Source organism: Periophthalmus magnuspinnatus, chromosome 6 (assembly GCF_009829125.3).
Source record: "Periophthalmus magnuspinnatus isolate fPerMag1 chromosome 6, fPerMag1.2.pri, whole genome shotgun sequence".
In the NCBI taxonomy this organism is placed as follows: Eukaryota; Metazoa; Chordata; class Actinopteri; order Gobiiformes; family Gobiidae; genus Periophthalmus; species Periophthalmus magnuspinnatus.
This window is the reverse complement of record NC_047131.1, coordinates 10,812,024-10,835,493: the sequence shown is the minus strand read 5'-3', so window position 1 is coordinate 10,835,493 and position 23,470 is coordinate 10,812,024. Positions and strand designations below refer to the sequence as shown.

Here is a 23,470-nt window from a genome sequence, read left to right as displayed (position 1 = left end):
TATTATCATCATGGTATCAGTATCGAGTATTGAGTCTGTTCCTTTGGATCGAAATGGAGTTTGAGAATTTAGTATTGCTACATCACTACATGTAAATGAGACAGCGGAGATGATTTCAGACCTTTATTTGTCATTATATTAAATTGTGAATAAACAAACACACAGCATCATTGTTAACCATTAGCCATTAGCTGTTAGCTCAGTCAGTCCCAAAACAGAAAGTAAATCATACACTTATGAAGTGCTTGTGACCTAAATAAATCTGTAGTAAACTGTTTTTCCAGTCTTAAATTCATCCGGTCAGGCCTGGACAGGGTCAGTCCTGGACAGTCAGTCGCTCTCAGCAGCGGCTTTACCTGCAGAACATACAAATATGAAAATCAAAGTTTCTGAAAATACAGAAATAATAATATAAACTGAAGACGAGGAAGGACTATTTTGCTCGAAGACACGACAACATGAATGAGATTTAAAATAATCCAGAGGGACAGTGGTTCATTTAGTGCTATCTGATAACTTATGGTAGTTTTTTCCAGCACTTGTTTGGTTCTGGTTTAGTCCTGGTCTAGTCCTGGTTTAGTCCTGGTCTAGTCCTGGTCTAGTCCTGGTCTAGTCCTGGTCTAGTCCTAGTTCAGTTCTGGTTTAGTCCTGGTTCCTCACCGGTCTTCAGGAGTCTTCCTTGTATCGATGCCTGTTTCATGATATTTTGCTGTTGTTGTAAAACTGCACCCAGCTCTGGAAAGTCAACGAGGACCTGGGACCTGAACACATCAGGGAGACTTAACATTACAGTTTTTAGACGGAGAGGATCCCGATGTCTTAGATTCAAAGTTCAAAATTCAACAGGTGAGATACTGAGTCAGCCTATCGTCGTAGTCTACATGCCATGTACATGTTTAATATATCTATATGTAGATTGTATCTATATGTTTACTGTATATATGTAGATTATATATTTATGCCAATTATATCTATATATAGATTCTATGTTCATAATCCAGGACTGAAACAAAGATAGCTTCAACTATTTCTTTTCTGTATTTCAATGAGAGACAAGATTTGTTTCTATAATAAAATGATCATTTTGATTTTAAACTCTTACATAATTCTAAGATATGTTTTTAAAAGATATGTTTTCATCAAACCAAAACCCAAGATATTTATAAACCCAAGATATTTACAGGTGGAGTCACTTTCAGCTGATGTACTATTTAGTGTATAAAGAGCTTGCCCATCACTTAAATCACTTTGTTTTATTTATATTCAATGACAATTTAAAAAAAATGTAGGTAATTTTGGATTTCATGAAAATCAGCAGAAGGAGTACTGACATTGTAAACAGTATCATCTGCATATAAATGTATGAGGCTTTCTCTTAATGGAATAAATAAAAATAGTAAAAAGTAGCAGGCCCCAAAATTGAGCATTGGGGCACTTCTTTACTTAAAGTTAGAAAATGTGATTTAAACCGATCAGCTCCTACTGGGTTCTGTTTGAAAGTTTAGAACATTTAGACCTGGTTTAGACCTGCTTGAGCCCTGGTTTAGTCCTGGGTTAGTCCTGGTTAAACCCTGGTTTAGTCCTGGTTTAATCCTGGTTTAGTCCTGATTTAGACCTGGTTCTACCTGGATTTGGTAAGCATGTTCCTGATACGTTCTGCTCTCTCTCGTCTCTGTTTTTGCTCCTCTGGACTCAGGACTTCCTCCAAATCCGGGTCTAGTCTCTCTGGGATCTGGACTTTCTGGGGCCTCGACAGCTGTAAACCAGAACACCCGGACTCAGTAAAAGCGGTAACAATCACAATGGACCCTCTTAAATTGTTCACAACAGAATATGATGTCATAATGTCAAAATGGAGGCAGGAGTTTTCTGTTTATAGATGGCATTTTGAGGACCATTCAGAAGAGACTGAATTGTTAATTGCCATGACAACAGTATTCATTTTCATTACTCTGAAAGTGAAAATGCAAGGGCCTGTATAACTATGGGAGAGTCACTGTTTTTAAAGAAATCTCCAAACGTATAATCCTGGTTTAGTCTCAGTTTAGTCCTGGTATAGACCTGGTTTAGTCCTAGTTCATATCTGGTTCCATCCTGGTTGAGGCCTGATTTAGTCTTGGTTTAGTCCTGGTTGAGGCCTGGCTCAATCCTGGTTTAGTCTTAGTTGAGGCCTGTTTCAGTCCTGTTTCAGTCCTATGACATTTTTTATTTACTCTAAAAATGTCAGTGCTCTTTAGTTCTGGTTTCCTAGTTTAGTCTAGTGCTCCTGGTTCAGTCCTGGTTCAGTCCTGGTTCAGTCCGGTTCTAATATGATGAAATGTTCCACTATAGAATCCTGACCTGTCTCCAGCTCAGTTTAATCTCTGACCTCTTTGCTGATGTCCAAGTCAAACTCCTCTGGCTCTGCCTCCTTGATCCTCTCCTCTGATTGGACTGTTTCACTTTGGACCCGCCCCTCATCACTCTGGCCCTCTGTCATTGGTCGCTCCTGCTGCCAATCAAACCCCTGAGGATGTAACAGGCCAAAGTGAATCCACAGAACTGAACTCCACTGGACAACTGAGGAGGAAGCAGACTGAATAAGGCTAACAACATTAGCTGACAGCACTGAGGTGTGTGCTGCAGTGAAGGGAACTCAAAGACAACATAGTCCAGGAGAGAGATGCAGGGAGGGCATCTGACACACAGGGAGGGCATCTGACACACGGGGAGGGCATCTGACACACGGGGAGGGCATCTGAAACACGGGAAGGGCATCTGACACACGGGAAGGGTATCTGACACACAGGGAGGGCATCTGACACACTGATTTGGGGATTTGTTCATTGTGAGAATTCAATTATTAACATTTTAACCTTTAAGTAGTAGTAGTATTTGCAGAAGCAGTAGTATTAGTAGTACTTGCAGTAGTATTTGTACTTTGTGTGTGTGTGGTGTTTTGTTACTTGGTTAAATCAGAGCCATGCAGCAGAGCGCCACCTCCTGGTCACGTCCAAAACTCCAAACACGATCCAACAGTGAAGAACAAACATTTACACAGAGAGAGAAAGAGAGAGATGGAGAGAGAGAGAGATAGAGAGGGTGGGAGGGAGAGAGATGGGGAGAGTGACAGGTGAAAGAGAGAAAGAGATAGGAGAGAGCGAGAGAGAGAAAGAGAGGAAAGATAGAGAAAGAGAAAGGAGAGAGAGTGCAGAGAGAGGAGAAAGAGAGAGGAGAGAGAGGAGAGGAGAGAGAGGGCGAGAGAGAGGAGAGGAAAGGTTCATGCAAAAAGCAGAATGACCTCACATTGAACCAAGACCTACAGTAAATTAGTCCAGAAATAATTTCACAAAGTTTAAACTTTAACTTGACATTTGTGAGGTGGGCGCGTTTGGTTTGTGAGGTGGGTGTGTTTGGTTTGTGAGATGGGTGCGTTTGGTTTGTGAGGTGGGCGCGTTTGGTTTGTGAGGTGGGTGCGTTTGGTTTGTGAGGTGGGTGCGTTTGGTTTATGAGGTGAGAGCGTTTGGTTTGTGAGGTGGGTGCGTTTGGTTTGTGAGGTGGGTGCGTTTGGTTTGTGAGATGGGTGCGTTTGGTTTGTGAGGTGGGTGCGTTTGGTTTGTGAGGTGGGTGCGTTTGGTTTGTGAGATGGGTGCGTTTGGTTTGTGAGATGGGTGCGTTTGGTTTGTGAGGTGGGCGCGTTTGGTTTGTGAGATGGGTGCGTTTGGTTTGTGAGGTGGAAGCATTTGGTTTATGAGGTGGGCGCGTTTGGTTTGTGAGGTGAGAGCGTTTGGTTTTATGAGGTGAGAGCGTTTGGTTTGTGAGGTGGGCGCGTTTGGTTTGTGAGGTCGGCGCATTTGGTTTATGAGGTGAGAGCGTTTGGTTTGTGAGGTGGGCGCGTTTGGTTTGTGAGGTGGGCGCGTTTGGTTTGTGAGATGAGAGCGTTTGGTTTGTGAGGTGGGCGCGTTTGGTTTATGAGGTGAGAGCGTTTGGTTTGTGAGGTGGGCACGTTTGGTTTGTGAGGTGGGCGCGTTTGGTTTATGAGGTGAGAGCGTTTGGTTTGTGAGATGGGTGCATTTGGTTTGTGAGGTGGGCGCGTTTGGTTTGTGAGGTGGGCGCGTTTGGTTTATGAGGTGAGAGCGTTTGGTTTGTGAGATGGGTGCGTTTGGTTTGTGAGGTGGGCACGTTTGGTTTGTGAGGTGGGCGTGTTTGTTTTATGAGGTGAGAGCGTTTGGTTTGTGAGGTGGGTGCGTTTGGTTTGTGAGGTGGGCACGTTTGGTTTGTGAGGTGGGCACGTTTGGTTTGTGAGGTGGGCGTGTTTGTTTTATGAGGTGAGAGCGTTTGGTTTGTGAGGTGGGCGCGTTTGGTTTGTGAGGTGGGCACGTTTGGTTTGTGAGGTGGGCGCGTTTGGTTTGTGAGGTGGGCGCGTTTGGTTTATGAGGTGAGAGCGTTTGGTTTGTGAGGTGGGCGCGTTTGGTTTGTGAGGTGAGAGCGTTTGGTTTGTGAGGTGGGTGCGTTTGGTTTGTGAGGTGAGAGCGTTTGGTTTGTGAGGTGGGTGCGTTTGGTTTGTGAGGTGGGCGCGTTTGGTTTATGAGGTGAGAGCGTTTGGTTTGTGAGGTGGGTGCGTTTGGTTTGTGAGGTGAGAGCGTTTGGTTTGTGAGGTGGGTGCGTTTGGTTTGTGAGGTGGGCGCGTTTGGTTTATGAAGTGGGCGCGTTTGGTTTGTGAGGTGGGCGTGTTTGGTTTGTGAGGTGGGCGCGTTTGGTTTATGAAGTGGGCGCGTTTGGTTTGTGAGGTGGGCGTGTTTGGTTTGTGAGGTGGGCGCGTTTGGTTTATGAGGTGAGAGCGTTTGGTTTGTGAGGTGGGCGCGTTTGGTTTATGAAGTGGGCACGTTTGTTGTGTGAGGTGGGCGCGTTTGGTTTGTGAGGTGGGCACGTTTGTTGTGTGAGGTGGGCGTGTTTGTTTTGTGAGATGGGTGCGTTTGGTTTGTGAGGTGGGTGCGTTTGGTTTGTGAGGTGGGTGCGTTTGGTTTGTGAGGTGGGTGCGTTTGGTTTGTGAGGTGGATGTGTTTGATTTGGTTCGACAGAGGAGCAGAGCCACAGCTAAAGCCTCAGCTGTTTATTAAAAGTGCAAATCTAAGACTCAAAATGAAATGATAGAAATATGACTGTGGAACATCAGAGGCTTCCGTGGATTTGAGGCAGAACATTTGGATTTGGAGGAAAAACAGGAGCAGAAGCTTGAGCTCTGTCTGATTCAGAATTAATTTAGGAGTTTGGAAAAAATAAAGAGGAGGTATTCTGCCAAAATGATTTTTTTTAAGCTTTCTCCCATGTTCTAACTCTGTACCTTGTCACAAACATGAAGAGGTTTTAGAGGTCATCCACACAAGTTTGAGTAATCTAGAGATCTCCCCCGGGCCCTATCCAAACCCTCCTTATGGTTAGCAGTACGGCTATAGCATTTTCAAAACAATAAAAGGAAACATGGTGATAGAAATATGTTGTGTTATAGTTAATACCCCATAGAAGTCAAATACCCCCTCTTTAACACCCCATAGAAGTCAAATACTCCCTCTTTAACACCCCATAGAAGTCAAATACTCCCTCTTTAACACCCCATAGAAGTCAAATACCCCCTCTTTAACACCCCATAGAAGTCAAATACCCCCTCTTTAACACCCCATAGAAGTCAAATACTCCCTCTTTAAGGAAATAAAAGAGAAGTCTTTAATCCCTTATTTTCAATCAATCTACCCCTATTTTCACCTCCACCAGTACACTGCGACATGCACATTTCCTTCTCCAATTTTATTCTCTTAATCGCTGATACTCGTGAGATTCAGCAGAGTCGCATCAATTTTTTGTTTTTTAGGTGAATATTAGGATTCAAAATGTCCGCCACAGTTCTTCCTCTGAGCCTGTGTTTCTATTGCATTTGAACGCCACAGTGAGTCTACGATGTAAACACAGTTATTTCATTAAACTATTGCTGTTTCCTTTCAGGGGATTCTGGGATACAGAGTCCACACAAGCCTGGCATCATGGGAAGTGCAGGCAGAGCTCCCAAAGCATCATGGGAGCTCCAGTTCTGAGGTCCATCACACAGGTTAGTCCATTCAAACACATGCTGGTTAGCACTGTTAGCATCTCCCACAGAAAACAAAGGCATCATTAGCAGCAAGCTAATGAGTTTAAAGGGTTCAGACTTCACCAAATCTGCAAAAAAAACTTTCAATCTCTTTCTCTAAAAATCTAGATTTTTACTTTTATTAATATTGTAAATAATTTAATACCATCATATTTTAAAATCTATAAAATATATACAAAATATTTACTCTAAAAATGTCAGTGCTCTTTAGTTCTGGTTTTCTAGTTTAGTGTAGTGCTCCTGGTTTAGTCCTGGTTTAGTCCTGGTTTAGTCCTGGTTTAATCCTGGTTTAGTCCTGGTTTAGTTCGGGTTTAGTCCTGGTTTAGTCCTGGTTTAGTCCTGGTTTAGTCCTGGTTTAGTGTTGGTTCAGTCCTGATTTAGTCCTGGTTTAGTCCTGGTTTAGTCCTGGTTTAGTCCTGGTTTAGTTCGGGTTCAGTCCTGATTTAGTCCTGGTTTAGTCCTGATTTAGTCCTGGTTTAGTCCTGGTTTAGTCCTGGTTTAGTCCTGGTTTAGTCCTGGTTTAGTCCTGATTTAGTCCTGGTTTAGTCCTGGTTTAGTCCTGGTTTAGTCCTGGTTTAGTTCGGGTTCAGTCCTGATTTAGTCCTGGTTTAGTCCTGGTTTAGTTCGGGTTCAGTCCTGATTTAGTCCTGGTTTAGTCCTGATTTAGTCCTGGTTTAGTCCTGGTTCAGTCCTGCTTTAGTACTGGTTTAGTCCCTGATACATACATTCTTTAACCCTTCGTCATGTTGGTTTTTAGTTTATTGCAAAAACAAAACTTTGTGATTCATGTGAACATAATAATAATAACAATAACAACAACAGTAATAATAATAATAGTATTTGTAGATGATGTTTTTAGAGGCACTGCAGTAAATCCCTGTAAAAGTCACATTTAAATGTTCTAAATCTTTCTGTATAAAACTGATTTGGTGAAGTCTGATGTTTAAACGTGTTACATCGTTCTTCAGATTCTCTTCAGATTTTCTCCAAAACGATGATGATATCTTCTGAACTCAGGCAAAAAGGCATAAACACATTTCAAAGGCACTTTTTGAATGATTTAAAGCCAAACTAAAGTCCCAAAGCTTCAGATCTACAAATATAAAGATTATTTTAAAGTGGTGCTAAACACTCAATCAGCTCCGAGAGCATGTAGGCGGAGTGTTCAGTCCCACTTCAAGATTTAAAGCGCCCATGACAGGTGAGACAACTCATGTGACTAAAACACTTAAGATCATTAGATTTAAGATTTTAATATCAGTGTGATGTCATCAGTGTGATGTCATTAGTGCGACATCATCAGCGTGATGTCATGAGTGTGATGTTTTATCCTCCAGATGAAGTCACAACGAGAGAATCATCAGAACCTGTCACACTCACTTTAAATGATGGCACGAGTTTTACATTCTGCAATGTCAGAGGGTCCCAGCAGGGGGCAGTGTTTTAGCTCCACTTTGTTTGTCGACACTTGTAATTCCACATTTCCCTGTTTTTATGAGGGAGTTTGGGGAGTTTGAGTTTTTCCAGAGTCTGAAACATTTGTCCCGTTTCATCTCTGCTCTGTTCAGAGCTGTTTTGTTTGGGTCAAGACAGATTAATAATCATTTGAAACATTATTTTTATAATTGAGTCCAGACTTTGAGCTAAAGGAAAACCAGGATCATAAAGATGGGGTCAGAGCCGTGGTTTCAGGTCTGATCCTGGTCCTGTTTAGTCTTGACAGTTTAGTTTCACTTTGGGCCTTGTTTATGTTTGGTTTAAAAGTCTTTAAAGTTTTGAATGATTTTGTTTAGTTTCGGTCTCAGTTTCTACCCTCTGTGTTCTGCTCTGAATATTGATACTTTGCAGGTGACGTCATCAACATTCCCCGGAAGTTTTAAGCTTACTGGAGGCACTACTCTGTCCGAGTTAGATTTTAATCTGAGCTTTATTTGAACTAAATCTGACCATAAAGAACTGACTTATCTGAACTACAACAGGTGAGCTGATTTGTGCTGTTAAACAAGTCTGTCTCAAATAACATTACACAAGCTAGCATTAGCCAACAGTTACAGTTGGTCACTCTCACCTTTTTGTGTAAAATCAAACTCCTAAACAGGACTATAAACGCTCAGATTGATCATAGGCTCCTGAAAATGTGCTCTTTAAATCACTTTAGGATTTTTTGACTGAGTTTTCAGACAATCTGAAAACTTTTTTGTCAGAGTTTGCTAATGTGTGCATTGTGTCACCATGGTACCTGCTGAGCATCCCACCATAGACATACATGTAGAACCCCCCTCCCCTTCAAGCGTGATGTCACTGCAGAGTATCAATATCTCCCTCAGAGGGTCTCAGGTTTAGGGTTGGTGTTTAAATTATGTAAATTATTCTTGGGTTTATGGTAATTAGTCGATGTCAGTCTCCGCCCATTGCTGACGGCTGATTTCTCTGCGTATTTCTCGGGAGCGGTTTCGGCTGCTGCTGCGTTTGGGTGTGGGGGGTGGAGCTTGAGCTCGCGTGGGGGGCATGGCACACACCTCCGGGCGGGGCGTGGTGGAACTGCGTTCTGATTGGCCGATGCTCCTCTGTCTGTCCCGCCCCCGCACCCTCTGCTGGAGACGCTGCACCTGCTCGTCAGCGCTCATCCTGCCACGTGATTGGACTGGGGATGGCCAATCAGAGTCTAGTGCCGGGGAGGAGGCGGAGCATTCGAAGGCGCTCTTGGGGCGATCCTGAGAGAGAGAAAGGTACAATATATTATAATTAGTCCTACTCAGTCCTGATTTATTCCTGGTTCATCCTGGCTTAATCCTGGGTCAGTCCTAGTTCAATCCTGGTTCAGTCCTGGTTTAGACTTGGTTCAGTCCTGGTTAAGTCCTGGTTTATTCCTGGTTTAGTCCTAGTTCACTCCTGGTTTAGTTCTGGTTTAATCCTGTTTAGTCCTGGTTCGGTCCTGATTTGGTCCTGGTTCGGTTCTGGTTCGGTCCTTATTCGGTCCTGGTTTAGTCCTGCAATACTGGAATTTCCCCACTGTGGGACTAATAAAGGCATATCTTATCTTATTCAGACTGGGTTTAGTCCTGGTTTAGTCCTGCTTTAATCCTGGTTAAGTCTTGGTTCAGACATGGTTTAGTCCTGGTTTTAGTTCTGGTTTAGTCCTGGTTTAGTCCTGCTTTAATCCTGGTTTAGTCTTGGTTCAGACATGGTTTAGTCCTGGTTTTAGTTCTGGTTTAGTCCTGGTTTAGTCCTGCTTTAATCCTGGTTTAGTCTTGGTTCAGACATGGTTTAGTCCTGGTTTAGTTCTGATTTAGTCCTGGTTCGGTCCTGATTTGGTCCTGGTTCGGTTCTGGTTCGGTCCTTATTCGTTCCTGGTTTAGTCCTGCAATACTGGAATTTCCCCACTGTGGGACTAATAAAGGCATATCTTATCTTATTCAGACTGGGTTTAGTCCTGGTTTAGTCCTGCTTTAATCCTGGTTTAGTCTTGGTTCAGACATGGTTTAGTCCTGGTTTTAGTTCTGATTTAGTCCTGGTTTGGTCCTGGTTTGGTCCTGATTTGATCCTGGTTCAGTCCTGGTTCTAACCTTGTGAGTGTCTCCTCTCCTCAAAGTGACGAAGGCTGAGACCGAGCTCTGGTTTAGTCCAGATGAAGACCCGCCCAGACCTGAATCGGATTGTCACATTACCATGGAGATGAGCAGAAAAGTGACATAGTGCAGCTTTAATACAGACTCTGACCTGAGGTGCTGTGAGGCTCCAACGGCAACTCTGGTTCACTAAGGAACGACCGAAGATCAGACTGGAACTGAGAAGAACCGAGTCAAAATTAGGACTAAACCAGGACTAAACCAGGACTAAATCAGGACTAAATCAGGACTAAAGCAGGACTAAAGCAGGACTAAAGCAGGACTAAAGCAGGACTAAAGCAGGACTAAAGCAGGACTGAACCAGGGCTACACTAGAACTGAACCAGATCTGAACCAGGACTAACCCAGGACTAAACCAGGACTAAAACAGGACTAGATTAGGACGAAATCAGGGCTAAACCACATCTGAACCGGGACAAAACCAGGTCTGAACCAGGACTAACCCAAGACTAAATCAGGTTTGAACCGGGACTAAACTAGGTCTGAACCAGGACTAAACCAGGACCAAATCAGGACCAAACCAGGACTAAATCAGGACTAAACCAGGTCTGAACCAGGACTAAAGTAGGACTAAACCAGAACTACACCAGCATTAAACCAGATCTGAACCAGGATTATACCACATCTGAACCAGGACTAAACTAGGACTAAACCAGGACTGAACCAGGACTAAACCAGGTTTGAACCAGGTTTGAACCAGGACTAAACCAGGACTAAACCAGGTTTGAACCAGGACTAAACCAAGACTAAATCAAGACTAAGTCAGGACTAAACCAGGACTAAAACAGGTCTGAACCAGGTCTGAACCAAGACTAAACCAGGACTAAACTAGGTCTGAACGAGAACTAAACCAGGACTAAATCACGTCTGAACCAGAACTAAGCCAGGACTGAACCAAGACTAACCCAGGACTGAACAGGACTAAACTGGGACTAAACCAGGTCTGCACCAGGACTAAACCAGGACTACAGCTCACCTTCCAGTCCCCGACGTCCCGGTCTCGCCTCCTCTCATCTGACTGGCGCTTCAGACCTCGCACTGATGTGTGGCGAATCACAGCGGCCTCTCGGGGAAGGGGCGGAACTTCAGGGCGGGCATCGTCTTCCTCATAGAAACCACAGGGAAGAGGCGGCCGCGGAGGGGGCGGGGCATCGGACTGCACAAAGGTTTATATGGATCTCAATCGCACTACAGGGGTCTGAACAGAGTCTAAGGATCTAAACAGGTCTTTGTGGACACTTACCCAGCTTGGCACGGTCTGGAGCAGATTGGTTGAAGGCACTGACTCTTGAACTGAAGGCACTAATGTCCTCTCTGTCAACCAATCAGAAGAGAGGAGATGACCTCACAGAAAACATGAAGGGCGATTTCAGTTTTGTTTATTTAAAATAACTGTAGCCTGCATTGTTTTAAAAAACTGTGTGTCCAGAGTCTGACCCTGTGTCCAGAGCCCGACCCTGTGTCCAGAGCCCGACCCTGTGTCCAGAGCCCGACCCTGTGTCCAGAGTCTGACCCTGTGTCCAGAGCCCGACCCTGTGTCCAGAGCCTGACCCTGTGTCCAGAGCCTGACCCTGTGTCCAGAGCCTGAGTCTGTGTCCAGAGCCCGACCCTGTGTCCAGAGCCTGAGTCTGTGTCCAGAGCCCGACCCTGTGTCCAGAGCCCGACCCTGTGTCCAGAGTCTGAGTCTGTGTCCAGAGTCTGACCTTGTGTGTCCAGCAGTGTTGGGCAAGTTACTTCAAAAATGTAATTAGTTATAGTTACACGTTACTTTTCTCAAAAAGCAACTGAGTTAGTAACTCAGTTACTTTTTGGGAGAAGTAACTAGTTACTAGGCAAAGTAACTACTCTGCGTTACTTTACTCCACGTTACTTATGTTAAAACAATAAAAACATCACAGATGTGAACCTTTAACATTTATTTCACTTTAACAGATTGCAACTATATTGCATTTGTTTTCAAGTAAATTATAGAATGTATCAAAAATTAAAAAAATATAAAACATTTCATTTGAAGTGCAAATAAATCAACATGTCACACAATTTCAGACAACTGAACTTCAAGTATTTTCTTCATTAAAATAAAAAGTAACAATAAAGTGCTTTCAGTAAAATACTGAAAAGATTCATTACCATGTTTTGCAAAACTAAGGCATTCAAATGTAAATCATGTAAAATAAGACAAAACCTTTAAGCTTCTCTGGCCACACACTGTAATTCTCTGTCCAGTATTCAAATATTAATCACCTCTGGTCTGAGCCTGTTCCTCTTTGGAGAGAACACAGTCACGTTTCTGATCAAAACACAACTCGGACCTAATCTGCTGTGAACGCACTTGTGGACAGGACATCATTTCCCATCATGCATTACGCATTTGTAGTCCATGCAGGCGGCCGCAGTCGGTGGAGAGCTGCTGCGCTCGCCTCGCTCAAAAACTTCCCGTTACCAGCGCATACGTTAGAGCAAGTCGGTGGCATCTTGGACACAAAACTACCCGGCATGCACCGCGCACCGACTGACGGCGTCGTATCTGCGCCCGCCTCATCTCAAACGAGCCTTTTATCTCACCCCAGCCTCCTCTTTCAACAAAGAAACACAACAGCAGCTCCTCGGCTGAGAGACTCTGATGAAGAGCAGCGTGAACTCAATTAAAAGTAACGCGCTACATTTTATTGTCAGTAACGGTAACGGCGTTACGACGGTAGGAAAAGTAATTAGTTACATTACTCCGTTACTGAAAAAGTAACACAGTTAGTAAAGCCGTTATAGGTTAACGCCGTTACTCCCAACACTGGTGTCCAGAGCCCGACCCTGTGTCCAGAGCCTGAGTCTGTGTCCAGAGCCCGACCCTGTGTGTCCAGAGCCCGACCCTGTGTGTCCAGAGCCCGACCCTGTGTCCAGAGCCCGACCCTGTGTCCAGAGCCCGACCCTGTGTCCAGAGCCCGACCCTGTGTCCAGAGCGTGACCCTGTGTGTCCAGAGCCCGACCCTGTGTCCAGAGCCTGACCCTGTGTGTCCAGAGCCTGACCCTGTGTGTCCAGAGCCCGACCCTGTGTGTCCAGAGCCCGACCCTGTGTCCAGAGCGTGACCCTGTGTGTCCAGAGCCCGACCCTGTGTCCAGAGCCTGACCCTGTGTGTCCAGAGCGTGACCCTGTGTGTCCAGAGCCTGAGTCTGTGTGTCAGAACCTGACCCTGTGTGTCCACAGCCTGACCCTGTGTGTCCAGAGTCTGACCCTGTGTGTCCAGAGCCTGGGTCTGTGTGTCCAGAGCCTGACCCTGTGTCCAGAGCCTGGGTCTGTGTGTCCAGAGCCTGACATTGTGTCCAAAGCCTGACCCTGTGTGTCCACAGCCTGACCCTGTGTCCACAGCCTGACCCTGTGTGTCCAGAGCCTGACATTGTGTCCAAAGCCTTAGCATTATTGTTATCAGTAAAAAACTATATATTGTTTGATGTTTATGTCTTATCTGGTGTCACCAAGTGTTCACACATAGGTCATGCAGAGGTCCAGAAAGGTCACACAGAGGTCACATAGAGGTCACAGAGGGGTCACATTAATGGAATTTAAAAATTAAATCTTCTATTTCATTTATACCTGAGTTCTGCTCAAGGGGGTCGAGGGGTCGGTTGCGGTTGAGTCCAGCCAAAACGTCCTCCACCCTCCACAGCTCCCTCTTCAGCTCTGCCCTCTCAGCCTGAAACACATGAACCATATGATAGCCTGGCTTAGTCCTGGTTTAGTCCTGGCTTAGTCCTGGTTTAGTCCTGGCTTAGTCCTGGTTTAGTCCTGGCTTAGTCCTGGCTTAGTCCCTGGTTTAGTCCTGGTTTAGTCCTAGTTTAAACCTGGTTTAGACCTGGTTTAGACCTATTTAGACTTGGTTTAGTCCTGGTCCAGTCCTGGTTTAGTCCAGGTTTAACCCTCGTTCAGTCCTCGTTCAGTCCTGATTCAGACTTGGTGTAGATCTGGTGTTCTGGTTTAGTATTGGTTCAGTCCTGGTTCAGACCTGTGTGGAGGAGCTGAGCTGGGTTTGTAGAGCAGATCGTAGTTGTTCCACAGATTTTTCTAGGAGTACAAACTCCTCCAGAGAACGAGACATGTCCTAAACACAGAGAGAATTATCAGATCTGGTTATGATCCTAATCTCAGATCTGGTTATGATGCACGTCTGGACCCTTAGATCTGGTTATAATCCTGTCTGGACCCTCAGATCTGGTTATGATCCCGGTCTCGGCCCTCAGATCTGGTTATGATCCTGTTTTTACCGTGTAGGCCCTGGAGATCTGGGCTCGGACTTGGACCAGATCCTCCTGAAGGACTTTCTGATGGAGAGACATCTTCTGACGAGACAAAGGGTCTGAGAACTGCTCCATCTGCTGGTGAGAGCGTGCCAGTACAGCCTCCAACTGATCCTGAAGAAAAGAGAAGAGAGGGATGAGAGAAGAAGGGATGAGGAGAGCAATGAGGGGAGAACTGCTCCATCTGCTGGTGAGAGAGCGCCAGTACAGCCTTCAATTGATCCTGAAGAAAAGAAAAGGGATGACAAGAGAGAGGGATGAGAAAGGAGAGAGGGATGAGAGAGGAAAGAGGGATCAGAGGAGAGAGAGGCAGAACTGCTCAATCTGCTGATGAGAAAGCCCCAGTACAGCCTCCAACTGATCCTGAAGAAAAGAGAGAGGGATGACAGCAAAAACAGGAGGAGTTAAAATTTCAGGGTAAAATATTCCAGAGTTGTTTTTAACACAAAAATTGTCATTTTATCTATTTAAAAGTTAAATGGAGGTCAGAGTTGGGGTTATTTGCCAGAGTTCATATAGTTGACGTTAATTCAACTTTCCCAAGAGTATATTAAGCTTCCCTGAGTGTTAATTTGGCACCTCCCACCCATCACTTCAAACTCCCGCGAGAGAAGACCAGTTTGAAGCAGTTTGAACCATAGAGACATTTTTCACTTTTTCATACATGCAGATCTTTTTGGTAAGTGCACTTTGATTTAAAATGTAAATACAGTATTTTTTATTGATATTTTATTTCTTTACTCAAGAATTACAATTGTGTAAGTTCAAATCCTTGTCAAAGAAACTACTATTTGTTAGCAGATGGAACCACATGGTCTTTTAGCTTGTAGCTAAAGGAGAGAAGGATGAGAGGAGAGAGGGATGAGAGGACAGAGGGGGAGAAGGATGAGAGAAGAGATAGGCATGAGAGGAGAGAGGGATGAGAGGACAGAGGGGGAGAAGGATGAGAGGAGAGATAGGCATGAGAGGAGAGAGGGATGAGAGGACAGAGGGGGAGAAGGATGAGAGGAGAGAGAGGCATGAGAGGAGAGAGAGGGAAAAGGATGAGAGGAGAGAAGGATAAGAGGAGAGAGGGGGAGAAGGATGAGAGGAGAGGGAGAGAAGGATGAGAGGAGAGAGGGGGAAAAGGATGAGGAGAAAGGGATGAGAGGAGAGAAGGATAAGAGGAGAGAGGGGGAGAAGGATGAGAGGAGAGAGAGGCATTAGAGGAGAGAGGGGGAAAAGGATGAGAGGAGAAAGGGATGAGAGGAGAGAAGGATAAGAGGAGAGAGGGGGAGAAGGATGAGAGGAGAGAGGGAAAGAGGGAGAACTGCTCCATCTGCTGGTGAGAGAACGCCAGTACAGCCTCCAACTGATCCTGAGGAAGAGGGAGAGAGAAATAGAAGGAGGGGAGAGTAGAGAGAGGGATAGAGAGGTAGTAGAGAGAGCGTTAGGAGAGAGAGAGGGGGAGAGAGAGAGGAAGGAGAGAGAGAGAGGTAAGAGAGAGAAAGGCGGGGGAGTACCTTGTCCTGTTGCAGAGTGCTGATCCTCGACTCTAAATCCTTAAGAGTTTTGTCCTGTTCACAGAGACGACTCAACTTCACCTGGAAGAAAGAGTCCTGGTTTAGACCTGGTTTAGTCCTGGTCTAGTCCTGGTCTAGTCCTGGACTAGATCAGGACTAGACCAGGTTTAGTCTTGGTTTAGTCCTGGTCTAGTCCTGGTCTAGTCCTGGTTTAGTCCTGGTCCAGTCCTGGTTCCCTTCTGGTTCAGTCCTGGTTCAGTCCTGGTCAAATCCTGGTTTAGTCCTGGTTTAGTCCTGGTCCAGTCCTGGTTCCCTTCTGGTTCAGTCCTGGTTCAGTCCTGGTCAAATCCTGATTTAGTCCTGGTTTAGTCTTGGTTTAGTCCTGGTTTAGTCTTGGTTCAAACTCACATCAATGTCACTTTCTGCCACTCTAAGTGGTTTGAGTTCCTTAAGTGACTTTGCTCCCATCTGAAATACAGAACACAAAATTAGGTTTACAACACTTTTAAATTAACTGACACTGTTTCTAATGAGACGGAACAGCCAATGACAGTGCAGCACGGAAGGGCATCTGACACACAGGGAGAGCATTTGACACACAGGGAGAGCATCTGACATAGAGATACAGGAGGATGGGAAGGCATCTGACACATGCACTGCTGGCCCATCCAGAGCCCACTGTTACCATGGAGACACTGAGCAGGCATTGCTATGGAGACGGAGCGCAGCCTCAGCACCACACTGGGGTCACTTTGGGGTCACAGGAAGCGATGGTTGATGGTTCTCTTTCTATGGACCTTACTGTAATATAGCACTACTGGGTCTATAGGAACCACACCTGGTTTAGACCTGGTTCAGTCCTGGTTCAGTCCTGGTTTAGACCTGGTCTAGACCTCCAGATTAGCTGCTATAACTGAGCTTCATCTGGAGCTGAACGCTGTGGAGATGTCACTCCCTCAGTCCATTTCTTCATACAGTCTGTGGTTCTTACTTGTGTCAGGGCCATCGGGGGGTCCCTGGGGGGGTCCCTGTGGGAGTGCCTGAGGGGGTCGCTGGGGGGGTCCCTGGGGGGCCCAGCAGTGCAGTGCAGTAACAGACTGTGGACTGCAGAGATCAGAGGCTCCAGAGAACGCATCTTACATGCAGAGAGAGAGAGAGAGAGAGAAAGAAAGACATGCATACAGAAGGAGAAAGAGAGAGAGGGAGAGGGGAGAAACATGCGCACAGGGGAGAAAGAGAGAGAGGGGAGACATGCACATAGAAGAGAGAGAGGGGTAAAGGAGAGAGACAGAAGGGGGGGACAAAGACAAGCACACAGAGGGAGAGAGAGAGGGAGTAGAGGGGGGACATGTACACAGAAGAGGAGGGGACAGAGAGGGAGAAAGAGAGAGATGAGGAGAGGGAGAGAGAGAGAGAGAGGGGAGAAAGAGAGAAAGACATGCAGGGGGTACATCCACAGGAGGGATGTAACAGGTTAGAAACAGGTTAAAAAGAAGAGAGAGAGAGAGAGACATCCACACGTCATTATAAGAAAAGTATATTAAGACAAACACACACTCAGAGTTAGTCAAACAGGGAGAGCACAGAAGTACCTGATACCCTACCTTCAGATCCAAGTACTCCAGATCCTTCTTCAACTGCAGGAACGAGTCATCCACCTAAACAGAGGGATAGAGAGAGGTGAGAGGAGGAAGGGAGAGAGGGAAAGAGAGGGGTGAGGAGGAAGGGAGAAGGGAGAAGGCGAGAGAGAAGTACAGAGAGAGGTACAAACCAGGACTTAACCAGGCAAAGAGGAAAGAGAGGTGAGAGGAGGAGGGGAGAGAGGTGAGAGGAGAAGGAGAGAGAGGGGGGTGAGAGGAGAGGAGAGAAGGAGAGGTGAAAGGACGAGGTGAGAGAGACAGAGACATGTGAAAGGAGGAGGGGAGAGAGTGAGAGAGAGGAGCAAGGGAGATAGAGACAGGTGAGAGGAGGGGGGTAGAGAGGGAGAGGTGAGAGGAGGAGGAGGGTTAGAGAAAGAGGGGAGAGAGGGAGAGAGGGGAGAGAGCAAGAGAGGGGGAGGGCAGAAAGGGAAAGAGAGAAGTGGGAGAGAGGACGAGGGGAGAGAGAGACAGGTGAGGAGAGGAGTAGAGAGAGAGAGATGTGAGGAGGAGAGGAGAGAGAGGTGAGAAGAGGAGGGGAAGATAGGGGGAGAGAGGTGAGAAGAGGAGAGGAGAGAGAGAGAGAAAGAGAGGTGAGAGGAGAAGGTGAAAGAGATGAGAGGAGAAGGAGAAAGAGAGAGAGGAAGGGAGAGAGAGAGGTAAAAGGAGGCGATGAGAGAGGTGAGATGAGGGAAGAGAGAAATGAGAGGAGGAGGGGAAGAGTGAGAGAGGAAGGAAGAGAGAGGTGAGAGAGGGAGAGAGAGGTGAGCGAGAGGGAAGGAGGGCACATGCAGATCTACACATACACACACACACCCCCACACACACACACACACCCACATACACACACACTGTATTCACAGATGATCTACATGGTTTATGGTTCTAGTCCCACTAACATGTACACTGCCACAGTGCTCTTGAGCAAGACACTTCACTTTTGCAGCTTGCATGACTGACTAAATGAGTGTGATTGAAAGCAAAGCAGACCAAGCCAGACCAGACCAAATCAACCCAGACCAGACCACAGCAGGCCTATAGGCACAGACTAAACATAGACCACAAATGCTCCACAGCTGCAGGTCACATGACAGGAGCGACAGGGGCGCAGGTCACATGACAGGAGAACCATGTGACCACAGGTGAGACAGGCGGGCCTCTCAGGTCACGTGACGAGGGTCTGAGCATGCTCCGTACAGTCAGAGAGAAGCACAGGGGCATTCTGGGACATGAAATCTTAAATTATACTATCTCTGTCACTCTGTTCTGGTGATATGTTCTGCAGTGGGGCTTTAACCCTGTTCTAATGTGGTGAGATGTTCTACAGTGGGGCATTGACCCTGTTCTAATGTAATGTAATGTTCCGCAGTGGGGTTTTAACCCTGTTCTAATGTGCTGAAATGTTCCGTAGTGGGGCTTTAACCCTCTTCTTTAACCCTTGTGTGACCAGTGCAGCCTGTGACTCCCTCTGACTGTAATAAACACTTTTCTATGGAGTCTGACAGGTGTGACACATGACGAAGGTCTGACCATGCTCAGTACAGTCACAGTCTAAACACGTGGTGCCGAGGGGTCTCCACCTGAGCGCTGCAGGGTCCTGGGCTGACCCGGTGGGCGGGGCTAGCTGACAGGAAGTGCGACTTATTGGACAGGAAGTGCATGTCTCGTCTGAGAGCTGCCATCTTGGACTGATGTCTGCGCAACTGGATCAGGAGCAGAGTGAGCTCCTCGGGCTGAAATACACAACACAGTACTACGAATACTACTGCAACTACTACGAATACTACTGCAAATACTACAAATACTACTGCAAATACTACAAATACTACTGCAAATACTACTAATACTACTACTGCAAATGGATCAGGAGCAAAGTCAGCTCCCCGGCTGAAATACACAACACAGTACTACGAATACTACTACAACTACTATGAATACTACTGCAAATACTACTGCACATACTACAAATACTACTACAAATACAATTAATACTACTACTGCAACTAGATCAGGAGCAGAGTCAGGTCCTTGGGCTGAAATACACAACACGGTACTACAAATACTACAGATACTACAAATAATGCTATTACTGCAAGTACTGAAAAAACAACTAGTATTACAACTGCAAAAAACTATTAATACTAGAAATATTACAAATACAAAAAAATACTACAACTGCAAGTACTGTAAATACTACTACACAAATACTACAAATGTTTTTGTTTTATTTTTTGTCCTGTGACCTGCATTTGACCTATCCTTCAGTCTCTAAGTGGGTAAGGATTTGACCTGTTTAGAAAGTTGAAACTCACCAACACAGAGACACTGGAAAAATATGTAATTATGTTTTTTTCATAAATAAAACCAGAAAGAGAAAAAAACAACAACTTTAAACTAATCCACGCAGGGAGGGTAACTGACACACATGACATCCAACACAAATGGAGGAGGATGGGAGGGCATCTGACACACGGGGAGGAGGATGGGAAAGGATCTGACACACGGGGAGGGCATCTGACACACAGAGAGGAGGATGGGAGGGGATCTGACACACAGGGAAGAAGATGGGAGGGCATCTGACTCACAGTTTTGCCGTGGAGACTGGGAGCAGAGACGGTGTGAGTCATGTACCCAGAGACCGGCAGAGATCTGCTCTCCAGAGTCGATGCCTGAAACAAACAAACAAACAAACCAGGACTTTACCAGGATTGAACGAGTACTTAACTAGGACTAAACCAGGACAAAACCAGAACTAAACCAGGCCAGGACTAAACCAGAACTAAACCAGGACTTAACCAGGACTGAACCAGGACTGAACCAGGACTAAACCAGGACAAAACCAGAACTAAACCAGGCCAGGACTAAACCAGAACTAAACCAGAACTAAACCAGAACTAAACCAGGACTAAACCAGGACTAAACCAGGACTAAACCAGAACTAAACCAGGACTGAACCAGGACTGAACCAGGACTGAACCAGGACTGAACCAGGTCTAAACCAGTACTAAATCAGGACTAAACCAGGACTGAACCAGTACTAAATCAGGACTAAACCAGGTCTGAACCAGGACTGAACCAGGACTGAACCAGGACTGAACCAGGACTAAACCAGGACTGAACCAGGACTGAATCAGGACTAAATCAGGACTAAATCAGGACTAAACCAAGACTCAACCAGGACTCAACCAGGACTCAACCAGGACTAAACCAAGACTACACCAGGACTACACCAGGAATCAACAAGGACAAAATGAGGACTAAACCAGGATTACATCAGGACTAAAAAAGGACTGAACCAGTAATAAACCAGGACTAAACCAGGTCTAAAGCAGGTCTAAACTAGGACTAAACCAACAAATCAGGACAGAACCAGGATTAGATTTTTTACCTTGAAGAACTGTGATTGGCTCCTTTGCGGCGCCGCTGTGAAGGCCCCACCCTCTGCCGTTCTCTCATTGGTCGGCCTCACTGTCAGCCTCTCGGCCGGTGTGTGGGGTCTCCGTCTGATTGTTCCAGAGGTCAGAGGGGGCGGGACATCAGTGGCGGACGGCGGGACATCGATGCAGCTGAGGCCAGGGGGCGTGGTCCATAGGGGTGTAGGGGGGCGGGGCTGTAGAGTGGTGCTGTGGGGTTGCCATGGCGATACTGATGCCGTTGCTGCCACTCGTAAAGACGCCAAAATGAAGGCGGAGCAGCAGAGTCGCACAGACCAAAGTGAGAGAGGCGGTCCTGAGCATAACGGTACTCCCCCACACGACCACCAGGGGCGCTACAGACACACACAAAGAGAAAATAAGGATCAAAATAATAACAAAGCACAAACATAACATAACAAAGAAGTAACTATCACTGTGTTTCAGATGACATCACACTGGGGTGTTCTACATGTATGTCTACAGCAGAGTGTTCAGCAGTCACCATGGAGAAACACAAATTAGTAAACACTGACAATTTTTTTTTTACAATATTTGAAACTGAAGAAAAAAATACAAACTGAAAAATCAGCTCACCTGTTGTAATTCAGGTAAGTCAGTTCTTTATGGTCAGATTGTGTTAAAACAAAGCTCAGATTAAAGCCTGTACTCCCTGTACATTTTTGTGTGTAATGTTTTTGTCTCCAGGCGACAGGTGATGCATGAGTGATAGGTGAACGAGATGTAGCGTGATTGAGATTCTTTTTCCTCACCAAACAGGTCCAACAGAACACGCTAACAACAGGCCAACAACACGCTAAGGACACAGGCGTCTGCAGGGGTTTGTGGGAAAATCATCTGTCTCTGGTACTTGGGGCAATAGGAAACAGCGATATAATTCTTTGTAAAAGTGTTTGAGGTTCAAACACTAAAATGTGATTTTCCACATTAAATAGTAGTACTTTCTTTTCTTTTCCCATGTGGCTTTATATCTGTGTAATCCCTCAGTCATTCAGGTTGGTTCCATAGTGGTCCATGGGTGTATACTAGTCTATGTGTCTTATACATGTTCTGATACAGCTCAAGATCTATGATCTAGTTTCGATATTAGTTTTACGATCGATTATCAGATTTATGATGCTTCTGACAGCTCTACTTCCTTCTTTCACGATCTGAAAATGTCCAGCTTTTAATTATCCTAAGTCTTTTCCTTCTCTGCAGTTTAAAGTGAAAGTGAGGTTCTGATGACTCTCTCGTTCTGACTTCATCTGGAGGACAAAACCTCCAGACACAGTGTAAAAATAATATTTTTACACTGTGTCTCAAAGCTAAGTCAGTTTTATCAAAATTAAAAAAAACAAAACAAAACATAAAATAAACCACCTATTCAAATTCAAATTAATTAAAATATAGACGATCCAGTTACTGTATATGTAAAATACTTCTAATACAGATTGTGGTGTTGTTTTAATATCTATTATGCTTCAAAATTAGCATTAACATCAGTATTAGCATTAGCATTAACATTAGCATTGGCTCTGAAGTGTCTGAAGTGTCCTCTGGTAAGTATTCATTTTATTTGTGTAGTGTTTAACATGTTATCAGTGACATCCACCCGCAGCTCCCTGTCCACTGCCTGGCCCTAACCCCTCACCTCTAACCTCTGACCCACCCACAGCTCCCTGTCCACTGCCTGATCTTTAAATATTTTTTATTTTAATGTGACTCTGCAATAACTTTATGAAGGTAAAACTGGACAGGAAGAAGCTGGATGCTGAGACAATTTACAGAAGAAACACATGAAACATGATTTCAACAAAATAAAAGTGTTTTTTTTATGCTATGCCGACCAGAAGACACACACAGAACACACACGCACACACACATGCATGCACACACAACACAGAGACAGACACACACGCAAACACACACCCACAGATACGCACACACATAGAACACGCACACATACACACAACACAGAGCTAGACACACACACACACACACACACACACTGATAGACACACACTCCTCGGGGCTCTCCTCTGTTCTCTGTAGCTCCACCGTAACACACTGACGCTCACTCCAGAAACCAACATCTTTACTGGTTGCTAGGTAACAGTTATGTGTGTTGGTAGATGATAGTTATGTGTATTGCTAGTGTAATGGAAATTTAAATATTGTGTCATTATTTTACCTTTTAGAAATCACATGGTCTCGTAACTAAAACTAATTTGGTTTGGTTGTCAAAGACAGTGTTGGAAAAACCTTTCATGTCAACCCTTTTGTTCCCTCTTGGTGGCTAGACTTGTTAAGATGTGTTGTAATGCAAGTGAACGTAGATGCAACCAGACCATACAGTCGGCCTTCAGTCCCTCCTTAGTGACCCCCTGAGGGGACCCAGCTCATGAAATGTCTCCAGGAGCTGGTCTGACCACATCTCAGCAGAAGTACCACACTCCCTCCCCTGAAGTGTTCCACATCTAGTATTGTTTCTACTCCACATGCTACTTCACACTTTGTATTGTCTCTACTCCAAATGTTACCTCCTGAGGAGAACCGGCTCCAGGAGCTGGTCTGACCACCCCTCAATGGGAGTGTCACATGCTTACTTTGAAATGTATGTCCTCTGGTCATCTCAACCTATATAAACTGGGTGCTTTCGAGCATTCGGGGTCTGACATAAGGGGGAGATGCTGTCGGACCTATTTCTTGCAAGAAATAAACTCTTGTCTATGCTTCAACATTCACCAGAACCTGCAAAAGGAGTCTTATTTCCACGACACTAGGTAGTAGTTATGAGTGTGATGTCACGGTCTCCATTTTGTGTTCAAACGTTTGAGGAATGACTCCGCCCCCCTCGCACAGAAGCTCCTTG

At 45.4% G+C, this 23,470-nt stretch overlaps 2 protein-coding genes across 2 annotated transcripts in view; both read right to left on the bottom strand.

Moving 5' to 3' along the window:
- Positions 1 to 199: 199 nt before the first annotated feature.
- LOC117372547 (pleckstrin homology domain-containing family A member 7-like) lies at positions 200 to 20,701 on the bottom strand. Its single transcript, XM_055222277.1, has 18 exons — positions 20,571 to 20,701; positions 19,768 to 19,851; positions 18,763 to 18,915; positions 17,150 to 17,203; positions 15,954 to 16,013; positions 15,546 to 15,626; positions 14,011 to 14,157; positions 13,752 to 13,847; positions 13,343 to 13,442; positions 10,997 to 11,067; positions 10,730 to 10,909; positions 9,845 to 9,911; positions 9,691 to 9,770; positions 8,644 to 8,838; positions 2,369 to 2,506; positions 1,626 to 1,756; positions 661 to 761; positions 200 to 356 (listed from the first exon to the last, which is right to left on the bottom strand). Exons 2-18 carry the CDS (start codon positions 19,807 to 19,809, stop codon positions 331 to 333), a joined length of 1,722 nt encoding a protein of 573 aa, XP_055078252.1. The 5' UTR covers positions 19,810 to 19,851; positions 20,571 to 20,701; the 3' UTR covers positions 200 to 330.
- The window catches only part of LOC117372546 (pleckstrin homology domain-containing family A member 7-like), a 39,570-nt gene continuing 36,800 nt past the window's right edge, over positions 20,701 to 23,470 (bottom strand). Inside the window, exon 5 of the mRNA XM_033968364.2 lies at positions 20,701 to 20,951. Coding sequence (XP_033824255.2) covers positions 20,702 to 20,951 — 250 coding nt within the window. The 3' untranslated portion in view covers position 20,701. The remainder of the gene's footprint in view (positions 20,952 to 23,470) is intronic.